This window comes from Bos indicus, chromosome 4 (genome assembly GCF_029378745.1).
Source record: "Bos indicus isolate NIAB-ARS_2022 breed Sahiwal x Tharparkar chromosome 4, NIAB-ARS_B.indTharparkar_mat_pri_1.0, whole genome shotgun sequence".
In the NCBI taxonomy this organism is placed as follows: Eukaryota; Metazoa; Chordata; class Mammalia; order Artiodactyla; family Bovidae; genus Bos; species Bos indicus.
Genome location: NC_091763.1, coordinates 39,254,845 through 39,267,302, shown reverse-complemented (window position 1 = coordinate 39,267,302; position 12,458 = coordinate 39,254,845). Strand labels below are relative to the sequence as shown.

The 12,458-nt window shown below is 37.2% G+C and overlaps 1 protein-coding gene across 3 annotated transcripts in view; it reads right to left on the bottom strand.

Moving 5' to 3' along the window:
- Positions 1-11,870, bottom strand: part of HGF (hepatocyte growth factor) — an 85,285-nt gene extending 73,415 nt beyond the window's left edge. For all 3 annotated transcript variants that reach the window (XM_070787673.1, XM_070787674.1, XM_070787675.1), the window contains exons 1-3: positions 11,721-11,870; positions 11,307-11,436; positions 4,222-4,387 (exon numbers count right to left, since the gene is read on the bottom strand). In XM_070787673.1, the coding sequence (XP_070643774.1) occupies positions 4,222-4,387; positions 11,307-11,394 (254 nt within the window). In that variant the 5' untranslated portion in view covers positions 11,395-11,436; positions 11,721-11,870. The remainder of the gene's footprint in view (positions 1-4,221; positions 4,388-11,306; positions 11,437-11,720) is intronic.
- Positions 11,871-12,458: the final 588 nt, after the last annotated feature.

The following is a 12,458-nucleotide window of genomic DNA, read 5'->3' as shown; positions in this document are numbered from 1 at the left end:
ATTATGTTTTTACATAGTACATTTTAGTCTATAGCTAAATAACTTCAAAAATTATATATATAAAGTCTGTGCTTTGGTTTACATGTAGACATTTTCAAAAATCCACCTACAAGAACATTTTATACCTGTAATAGCATTAGAAAACAAACATAAAAATATATTGTTGCAACTGAGAAGAAATAATAAGAGAAAAACTGACTAATGATAGATTTGAATTTTGATCTGGAGGATAGTAAACTTATGCAATACGTGTTACATTTTCCTATTGTAGGGTGTTCGGGAGAGAGTGTTAAATGACTTTGAAAGTGTAATAATTAGATAAAGAATACACATGAAGATAAAAAACTAAACAAATACCTAAAAAGAAATCTTAAAATTACAAAATCAAATACCTGCCCCTTAACTTCACCTTAAAATTAAAATGTACCACACATACATGTACTACTTTTCTGTCAATAACAGGGCAGGTGACTCATTGAACCCCATCAAGAACATGTAAGATTGCCTATTTCATTCACCATTTTCTCACAGTCCATGGCAGTTCATCTACTCTCAGAAAACTGTTTTTGCTCATATCATTTTACACCTCTATAAGGACTGGATCCAAGCTAACAAATTCCATGAATTGCATATCTTCTTTTAAGTTTGATTGTAGGAGTCTTTATCTTAGTCATATTTTTAACTACCATCTTCCTTTCAAGAATTCATTATGTTGAATTGTTTATGGCAGGAGTGCACTTTCAATACCATTTACCCAGTTGTAGTTAGAAATTTTCATCTCTTAAGTCAGTTCTTGAACGTAAATCTTCTGAAAAGCTTAGAATCAGGCATTCTGGTCATCTTTCTCGTACAGCAAAAAAAAAACTTTCAGTCTCTATAAAATCAGTATTGTTGACACTTCCTCAGAGGAAACAGTGTTTGAGACTTCCACCTCATGCCCACTGAATCACAGATGCTTTCACGCAGCATTGTTGGTATTTTCCAAAGGTTTTTGTGTAATTGCCATTGTTTTTTAATGATTCTAGTTCATGTTACAAGCTGTAAAAAGATCTTCAATTCTTGAAGAACTTACTTTTAGAGTATTGCAGTATGTCCATTCTATTCTGTATGGAATCACTAAATATATTACTTAAATAGGTGTGTGGCCTCCCTGTCCATCACCAACTCCCAGACTTTACCCAAACTCATGTCTATTGAGTCGGTGATGCCATCCAACCATCTCATCTTCTGTGGTCCCCTTCTCCTCCCGCCTTCAATCTTTCCCAGCATCAGGGTCTTTTCAAATGAGTCAGTTCTTCGCACCAAGTGGCCAAAGTATTGGAGTGTCAGCTTCAACATCAGTCCTTCCAATGAACACCCAGGACTGATCTCCTGGTGGACGGACTGTTTGGATCTCCTTGCAGTCCAAGGGACTCTCAATAGTCTCCAACACCACAGTTCAAAAGCATCAATTCTTCGGCGCTCAGCTTTCTTTATAGTCCAACTCTGACATCCATACATGACCACTGGAAAAACCATAGCCTTGACTAGACGGACCTTTGTTGGCAAAGTAATGTCTCTGCTTTTGAATATGCTATCTAGGTTAGTCATAACTTTCCTTCCAAGGAGTAAGCGTCTTTTAATTTCATGGCTGCAATCACCATCTGCAGTGATTTTGGAGCCCAGAAAAATAAAGTCAGCCACTGTTTCCACTGTTTCCCCATCTATTTCCCATGAAGTGATGGGACCAGATGCCATGATCTTAGTTTTCTCAATGTTGAGTTTTAAGCAAACTTTTTCACTCTCCTCTTTCACTTTCATCAAGAGGCTCTTTAGTTCTTCTTCACTTTCTGCCGTAAGGGTGGTGTCATCTGTATGTCTGAGGTTATTGATATTTCTCCAGCAATCTTGATTCCAGCTTGTGTTTCTTCCAGCCCAGCGTTTCTCATGATGCACTCTGCATATAAGTTAAATAAGCAGGGTGAAAATATACAGCCTTGACGTACTCCTCTTCCTATTTGGAACCAGTCTGTTGTGCCATGTCCAGTTCTAACTGTTGCTTCCTGACCTGCATACAGATTTCTCAGGAGGCAGGTCAGGTGGTTTGGTATTCCCATTTTTTCAGAATTTTCCACAGTTTATTGTGATCCACACAGTCAAAGGCTTTGGCATAGTCAATAAAGCAGAAATAGATGTTTTTCTGGCACTCTCTTGCTTTTTTGATGATCCAGCGGATGTTGGCACTTTGATCTCTGGTTCCTCTGCCTTTTCTAAAACCAGCTTGAACATTAGGAAGTTCACGGTTCACATACTGTTGAAGTGATGCTAGGTCACTTGTGTCACGCTTTGTGACCTAATGCACTGTGACCTGCCAAGCTCCTGTGCCCATGGCCTTCTTCAGGCAGAACACTGGAGCAGGTTGTCTTGCCCTCTTCCAGGGGATCTTTCCAAACCAGGGATCAAACCCACGTCTCTTACTTCTCCTGCACTGGCAGGTAAGTTTTTTTCCACTAGTGCTGTCTGGGAAGCCAATATATATTTAGGATAGACAAGTGTGAAGGATGACACCATTTCTGGGCAGAGAATTTTGGTCGTACATTGGTATTACCACAAGTGGTTTTCTGCACAGGTTGGCTTAAATTTGGTGACTAAATATAACTCAACCAGAATATGGCAGAAAAGTGTGAAACCTCATATACATGGGATATGTAGAGATTTATTAATCAGGTCACATGTCTTCTCCAACACAACAAAATCATTTTAGTTTCTCCTAAATAAAACAAAGGGAAGTCTGTTTTGTTTTTTCTAGCCAAAGGGCTGACTAGTGTAAAACTTGAGGCTTACCAGTACTTTCCTTATTTGTGGACCCAGGAGAGTGCATTTTTAGATTCAAAGTTAAAAATCAACAATGAGATGTGGTTCTTCTCCCATTCCCTTTGCCCTGCCCTTCTAACCCTGAGAGGGAAAAATACAATAAATCCAACCTCCTCAATTGCCAGAAGAACATCTCCATAAATCTACACAGCTGAGATGTTGATTGAGAGTAATTTTCTCTATTTTTTTTTTAATATCAAGACTTTTCTAGGAAAGTCAGAGAAAGATGGAATTATCATATGAATTACTTGCAAAGTTAATTCCCCACTCCCTGTGCCAGGAAATATCTCCCAGTAAGTGGCAATTTGGCTATAATACTTCTAGAGGAGATATAAATGAAAAGAAAAGAGATAGTCTGTCTTCCCACTAAATCTATGGAAGACTTCCTCTGACCATGTCCTTTCTCCTCAGACCCATAACACTTATTTCCCTGAGAAAGGCAATTTGAATATAGGAATTCTGGCCATGACATTCCTAAAATCTGTGTTCACATCATGTGTCACAAGCCAAATGTAATAGAGTAGACTTCAAAAGTGACAGGCGGCCCTGTGCAGTGCTATTGAAATGGAATGAAATAGGGGAAAAAACAATTAAAAGTGAGAGGAAGGAATGTTTTTTGCAGAACTAGAACATGAATTTTCTTCGGGCAATTTGGAAAACTATTCAGATGAAATTGTCACCTTCATGGCCCCAAACTCCAAGTTTTATGCTCTGAGAGTACTGACAAAGTGGGAAGGAATTTTCCTGGAAGGTGCAGAAGAACTTTCAAAAGATGAGACAACTCCCGATTTGAGTCCCCTCGTGCCTCCTTGAATTGCTCCATCACTTTTCATCTAAAACTTCATCACACTACCTCCTAACTACTTTAAGAGGCTGTTTAAGCTTTTGCTGCTGACACCAATACCCCTAGGTTTTTAATCTAATTATATCAACACTTTTTATTTCTAGCCCTAAAGACAATATGTTGCAGTAAGTTTTGACTGTTGCCCAATTTATATTCTGAAAATTCCTCCACTCCTCTTGTGAGGAAAATAAGAAAAAGTTTACTCTGAACAGAATATTTTAAAATATCAGAAATAAAAAGTTAATCTAATTGAATTTTAGTTCCTAAAGTTCAATTGTTCATAAAATGAGAAAATACAAATTCCATAACTAAAACCACTGAATTCTAAACAATCTTGTGGCTCATGTGTTCTCCCTTACACATATTTCCATCAAATGAGAGCTAAGTCTTCTGTTATAATGAGTTAAAACTAAAATCAAGCTTATAATTTTAAGAGCACATCCCATTGAATTTAAAACCAATGATGATAATGAGCACATTCTATATTTGGAAAATTATTCTAAGAACAAAATGAAGCAACTTACTTGCAAGTGAATGGAAGTCCTTTATTCCTAATACATCTATTGGCACATTGGTCTGCAGTGTTCATTTTTTTTGTTTTTATCTTCAGTAATGGGTCCTCTTTAATTAGAGTAGTCTTTGCTGACCTTTTGAATTCATGAAGTGTGTTTCTTCTTTTCTTCTGTCCTTCTATTAATAATAATAATTTTTAAAAACATAGGGGAAAATATTTTAAGGGTCATATAGTAAAATATCCTTGAAGAATCATCTAGAAGATAGTGATTTTGACAACATACAGGACCTCCAAGCCCGGACCTCCAGGGCTTGGAGGTAGAATGATGTGGGGAATGATACTCTCAGATAATTAAGAGCAAGAAAGGAATACTTAATTGTGAAGAAAAAATAACTTCTCATACAGAGTCACTTATCTACATTCTTTCAAATGAAGGATGCTTTTAAAAATTAGGACAGAGTTCACTCTTAAGAAATAAGTAACATGATATTCTCCAAACAGTATGAAAGCAAGTGCCAGGGCATATCATATCATATCATGTTCTATAATTTAATTTGTCATTTCCTTCTACAATTGATCTTATGTAACTTATAGTATTAATACTAATTACATAAGCCAATTCAATGACAGGTGAGAAACTTCTCCTTAAAAATGGTGCACTGGATAAATACTTGACTTGCTCTTTAAAATATTTCATTCTATTCATATTTTAGTCTTTCTCATTTCCTACATAAGAGTTTTCTGTGTTTGGGGGCACTATTTCTTAGTATCGCTGAACTGCTTGTTTTGAAATCAAGCCAAAAACTATAAATCAAATGAATGTAAAACTTCATCCTTTAATGAAGCAATATCATTTTTCTTCATCATAGTATTCTACCAGGCCCCTAGATACATGAAGCTTCCTACTAAAAACCCAAAGAGCAGAGCCAAAACATCCCAAAAGACTTAATCTTTGAATAATTTTGGAATATGAAGAACTTCTTCATTCTTAATTTATCCAAAGTTACCTGGTCTCTAATGATAATCTCCTCTTCACAATGAGGATCAAATTGTCTAAGAGACAGTAGCTATTTTATAAAGGATGGACATAACTGTGCCCCTCCCCTGCCTGTCCAACTTTCGAATACCCTTATAACAAAGGTAGCAATAAATTTTTAAGATAAAGAAACCAAGATACAGGGGAAAACTGACAACTTAGACGATCTGATTCAAAATCCAGCTGCCTGGATTCAGAACCCCCACTCTTAAACACTTACAATGCCATCCTCCTCTAAGATTTGCTAAGACAGTATATAAAAATATGGCTTATATATAGTTTCTGAAGATTTGGTTAAAGGTATCAATAGAGAAATAACTTGCATGTCAGAAAAAGAAATCATTTCCGGTCTTTAAACATGGTGAAATGTGTCAAGAAAAGAGGATGAAAATTTTTGTGCAGGAAATTTGGGAATATGGCTTAACAGAGTGAGATAACAAGAATAGCATCATACTCTGAAGCTTGCCAGCAACCACTAGTTGCCACCAGTCATTTTATTAAACATGCAAATGCTACTCGCTAATATCTATCCTAACATGAAGTCCACAAGAAACAGGAGGAAACATGAATTCCTCTGAATTTCTGGTTCTCTGTAAAACCCCAGAATAAAATCCCCAAAAGACTGGAACTAATTTCTATAATAATGCTTACATTTTATTTTCTTTTCTTCAACTTTTCTTTGCCCTACAAGATGAAATGGCTATGGTAAAAGAGATATAATTTAGAAGACATTTTAACATAGAAACTCAGTCAACCAAATAATCTATCAACATGTTACTCATTGAGTGTGGACCAAATGCCTTGCATAATGTTGGCAGACTGATGATAATTCTGGCATTCTTATTGACTTTCCAAGTGACTTTGTTTTATTACCTTAAATGCTAATATCCCATTATTCAATCTATTGATACAAAATAAAAGTTATAGTTGAACTAAAAGGAGTGATTTAAACTGTAATCATATGGAAATCAATTTGGATTATGAAACATTATGAATATGCAAAATTTTACTTTTGTTTTTGAAATTTCATCCTTTAATTTCTGGCATAAGAGAAGAAATCATTATTCTCCCAAGCTAAGAAGTGGTATTATTCTTTTCAAATTTTGATATCTGCCACATGACCATGTTAATGGGAGCTAAGTTTCACCACTAAGAGTTTTTCCTTCCTTTGACCCTGGTGCACTATTTCATAGATGCACTATTTCTTCAGATGATTTCATAAAAATCATCTGAATTTCTGTATAAATTGGAATATTTCTTAGAGACAAATAGTAATAGATGCAAAAAATATATTCAAAAAACTATTACCAAAATGGAAAAAATATGTTATATATATATATCATCAATTAAATTAACTAAAAGTACAGAACTTAAATTGGCCTAATGTATATTGCATTTATTACATATGTTTAAGTGTGAGAGAAGAATGTAAAACTAAATTTAAAAAGTCTAAGACAAACACTGAGTTCAGATATGCGTTTTACTAATTACAAAAAATAGCACCCCTGGTCAGTGCTCTGTTTTGTTTTCTCAGAACCAGACAACAGAAGGAAGGCATTGAGGATGACTATAGAGAAAAGGGGTTTCTGTGGGATCATTGGTTATGTTTAATTCTGCAGATCCTCAGCTGACCTATAGAAATGTGTTAATGTGTGGCTGTACCTCATAAAAATAGTCTACTCTTGCTTGCTGACAAACTTTCGATCACTACCTTTCATCTAAAGATCAAAAAGTATCCTGAAAAACAAATAAATCTATAATTTCCCTTTACTAGATAATAAATAGGAGAGAAAAGCTTGTCTGGGGTTACAAAGCTAATCAGAGGCAATCAGAACCAGATACTAGGATTCCCTCTTCACTCTTTATTTCTACTGACTTAGAAGCTTTCCCTTATAATTCAGTCATCTCTACTAGGTCAGTAAATGATTACTCAAAACTGGAAAGTTCAAGCTAGTTGTACATCATGTAATCCACACACCTATAAAATTAATTCCTTCTTCAATAAAAGAAAAATTTAAAACAGGAGTCATTCAAAAACAGCATCTGAAAATAAAATTCCTTTGCTGAAAATACTTACTCTTCCATATGTATTAACAACGGATGCTTGTTTTGCTAAAAACAGTTAAAACACAAACTTAATTTTGGAGGAAACTCAAAAATATCTTTGGATAAGATTTTCCCTACTATTTTTTTGTGCATGACTGTTAGTTGAAGTTTATAAACAAAATACTGAAATGAAATCAAAGGGTAAGAGATCACTGCAACTTTGTCATACTTTCCTGTATTTTAAACTGCAACTCCTTTTCCCTCTTCCCTCAGTATGGGAAAACATTCTCAAAGCTATATTTCCTAAAAAAAAACTTAAGTCCCAGTTTTAGAATTGAAATCATTAGGATCTTAGTGAAAACCTACAAACAGAAAGTAGGGTCAAATGTATCAAGGTGCTTGAAGAAAGACACATTTCTCCCTCTGGTCCCCAGGCCTCACACTCATTTCTCTCAGTACCTCATATATTTCTTCTCTGTATGGACTAACCATTGACTTCAAAGGAAAATCATGCAAAGGAAAGGATTTGCAGGGTGTGGAAAGAAGCAGGAATCTGGCTCCACATATTCTGAGAAACCTACCCACGTGATTAGTGATTAACAGCTTGAAGTGGCAAGATGTTAAGATGAAAGTATACAAATAATTAATGGAAGGGAATGGTGGTGACTGGAAATTTACTTCCCAGAGGCAAAAATCATAAAAACAAGTCCAAATCTTCATTTCTATTATCTAGGACTTGGATTCATAAGCAGACAATTTTCTCCCCTTCTTTAGAGAAGTGAACAATATCACAAGTAAAGATATCAAGAAAGGATCAAATCAGATTTCAATCAAATGTTAGTATTTGAGAAGCAGCGTAATTATCTCTTCCAAAAAGTTTTACAAATGAAATGATGTTCAGTATGAGTTTAGGACCCTCCCTAGGCATCTCCTTCCTTCTACTTCATTCCACTTCCTCCTTCAGCCTCTTCCTGGTCTCTTGCTTCATTGTCTGTTTCTTTCTACAGCTCTCCTCCACACCCCAGCCAAAGCAACCACACTTCATCCATGTATTTGTGAACTCAGAACCATCCATAATGTTTAAAATAATGTAATTTAGTGTGATGTTCAAGCATACATATGCACCACGCTCAGTCGTGTCTAACTTTTGGTGACCCCATGGGCTCTAGTCCACCAGGTTCCTCTGTTCATGGGATTTTCAAGATAGGAATACTGGAGTGGGTTGCCATTTCCTCCTCCTCCAGGGGACCTTCCCAACCCAGGGATTGAACCTGCATCTTTTTTGTCTCCTGCATTGGCAGGGGGATTCTTTACCACTGTGCCACCTGGGAAGCCCATATACATGCTAGTCTATTTTTCCAGACCTAGGTCATACTCCTCCTCCTCAGGCACTCAGTACACCCCTACATGATTACCTGTCCTTTGATATACTTGCTTATTTCAGTACCTTCAGCCACTTTATGTTTCCCTGACTTAAGTACTGAGCATACTGCTACCTATATTTTCATACTTCACTCGGCTATTACATACCCCCTAAACCTTATTTGATCTTCTAAGCTAGAAATGAACTCTCAACCGTAACATAATACTACTTTTAACACAGAATCATCCTTGTATTACTAACTAAAGTAGATTTTTTTAAGTAAGTTTTGATTGATTTCACTGCTTCTGTTTTCAATATAAATAAAAGGAAAAAATGCACATTGCATATCTCATTCACGTAGATTTAGGTAAGAATCTCAGTTCTATCCATTATCTAAGATAATAAGCCAAAATATTTAAGAGTTTAACTTCAGTTTCCTTCTGTAAAATGAGTCAATCCAATAATGCCAATCTTATTAGAATTAAATAAGCTTTGTTTTAGAACCAGGTCCATAACAGTTGCTCAACAAATGTAGGTCTTTTTGCCATTTGTTCATCTGTAAATCTTGCACAGACTCCTTGACAATAGGGGCTCCTTTAATGTTCCTTTGTTGTTGTTAGAAGGAATTGGATATTTGTATCCAGTGCAGGTGGGATGATGGAGGATAATCCTATGTGGACTAGTTTCTTATAAAGATGGCTTGGGTCTGTAACAATCAATATTTCTTCAAGTTTTTTGAAACTTTTCTAAAAATATCTCCATAATACATTCTGCTCATAACTGGTTATCAGCTCATTATAATACCGACTTCGTTTTAAATATTGTGTTATCTCACAGTATGTAAAAATGCAGTCATCAGATAAATCAAAAAAGTATAACCTAAGCAAGTAACAGCAATAACAAAGTTCTCAATGTTCCATTTTAGATGTTATAAAAAAGAACAGACTTTCTTTGTATGTTCTAAGAGGGCTAGCCATGTTTTCTACTTTGAAGAATGTTATGTTTTTTAAAAAACTATCAAAATAAACTTGACAAAGGGAAATCCTCTTTTGGATAACAATTTTAACATTATCCACTCTAGGAATTATTCTATTATCTGTAATTCCCAACTGTCTTCTTCTTGCTTGCAGCATTCTCTTGGGTTCCATTCTCCCTATATTCAGGAAATGCAGTCATTTCAACACTAGCCAAAGTGAAATATAATTGCAAATGTATATCTCCTGCCAAAGTTTCAAAATGCATGCCAAAAGCAGATAGACATTGTCTATGGTTGATCTACTGTTTGGGTTTTCCACGCCGCGATCCCCATGTATTAGCACAGATGACTCTAGGTAACCATATTCTACGTCAGCCCATCAACATTTTAATTTTAGAAATGAAAATCCTCAAAATGTTAGCCATCATTTCAATTTAGGCTCAAAATCCCCCAAACCAGCAATGTCATATAAGAATTAATTTTAACACGACACATCTCAAGGGTGATAACCTGTTAGATTGATACTTTTTTCCGATCTGTTTAGAAATCTAACATAAATGTTTTCAAACTGACCCTTTCCACACAGTGTTGTTTTCCAAAAAGAACACATCACAAAATCAAAGAAAGCCAGGTAGGACTGAATGACTTTTCTTGTCACTTGCAAATTCTTGGTGTTTTCACCCTTTGGATTACATCGAAAACTAGATCAGAGGTCTGATAAATTTCATATTTAACTTATCTCAAAAAATATAGCCAGTTCTCTGTCTTGTATTATTTTTTAAAAAACCATGTCTACCATCTGGGCATTTGTTCTATTCCTTTATTCCCCTGTGCCCACCTCTGATGCTCACTACCCTCTCCTGTTGGCATCCCAGCCACGACAGTGATAATACAACCAAATACAGATGTTTCCTCTTGCCCTGATAACAACAGAAAACTTCCCAAAGCAGCAAATTAAAGTCTAAACTTCCAGACAATATGAACTCCCAAGCAACTCCTTCCCAACCTGTAAATTCTGGGGAGAAAGCAGGACACCAAAAGGAGCAGTTCTGCAGCTATAATCAAGTCACACAATTTTTGCCTCCTTTGCACTGCAGTGTCCAAAAGGCAGGCTTCCATACTCAGAAAGAATAAGACCTTAGAAGAGAGGCTTTCTCTTTCATTTTTATAACATGCATATACTCAGAGTTTAATCTGCCTTCTCCAAATGAAAACCTGTATTAAGTCATAATTTGGCCCTGAATGTTGACTGAGTGATGTGGGATAGCGGACTGTCGTGGAAAATTGTCTCTGGAAAAAAAAAAAAAAAATTGTGTCCCTGCTGTACTGACCATCACTGTCCCCGTTCAGATTAGACCCTCTGTTCAGCTTTAAACTTCTCCAAGCCTGTGTTAGCACTCCATTCCCATTCCACCATCCAGGACTATCAGGCTAAGTGAGATGGGGCTGGATCAATGGGAAATGGGTGGAAACAACAGGGGGGATGCTAATTATCATTTTAAATGCTTTTCAAACAGCAAAAGCATGTCAAAAGAAAGATAAATGAGAGGTTTAAAAAAACCTTACCACAAACTGAGTTAAGGAAGGATGCTGGGAGTAAGGCAAAGGGAGAGCTAGGGAAAGCAAAGGTTAGCAAGAGAGAGTGAAATAATAATATTAAAGGAGAAAACTAACCTGCATAGGGGATGGCGATGGGAAGCAGGAGGAGGTGGAGGAGGACGTGCTGCAGCAGCAGGACTGGCAGAAGTCTGGTCACCCACATGGTCCTGCTGGGTGTGCTGGCGGATCCCACTGGAGCAGATGCCTGGGTGAAAGAACCCTCTTCCGACTCAGAGCCTAAAAGAGCCCGTCGGCTCTGAGCTGCTTTTTATTGCGATGAGCTAAGTTTGTTGTGTGATTAACTGGAAAGATCTAGGTCTGAACTCCCTCTTACGGTAAGAAACTGTTTAACAACAGCCCTTTACTCTCTCCCACCCCCCCTCCTTTCCTCACTACCCCCCCAGCCCCCCCCCCTTCGCCCACCACACCACCAAACAGATCCCAGCTCCCCACCCCCCCACCCCCACTCTGCTTAGGAAAGAAACTTACAAAGAAAAGGTCACCTGGCCTGAGGCCAGCTGCAATTTGGAAGTTGGAGCTCCAGATCCCAGTGGCTCCTATCCGAGTAAGGAAGGGAGGAGCAAGGCTCAGCCCAATAGCTAAATCAAGGCACAGGCAGAGGACCAATTCGCTAAGTTTAAACAGGAAAATACATGTGTTTACATATCTATTTGGGAAAAGAGGAAGGGGAAGCAGCATAAGAAGAAAGCAAAGCACTGCCTTTCTGTTAAATGTGCTTCAACTCCTAATCTGTCTAGTTGCACTGCTATGAGCAATCTAGGGATTCCAAACACTGAGGCAGTTTCCCTAGGGTGTTAGAGCCCGGGAAGGAGCTGGGAGGCAGTCTGGGAGGCAGATGGCAGACAGGTCCAAGCCCAGGTAGAAAGAAGTCCCATGAGAACAGAATATGATACTGTGGGGTAAAAATAAATGAACCAACAAAACAAAAACACCCACGATTGTCAGGCAGAAAAATTGCCCCTATTCAATGGGCTCAGAGCAGGTAACTTTTTTCAGAAGCTCAGCTAAGCTCCCCAGTCACAGCAAAGGTACCAAAAGCACATAAACTTGTCTGATGTGGGGACTGTGATACAATTTGGTCATGCCCTCTTCTTAAAATGTCTGAAACACTGAGATTATGCACTGCCTCTCTCTGACATAAATGTGGCATGGATTCCATGTTCTGCCTCCCCCCCACCCTCCTCTTTTCTAGCTCCATCCCATATG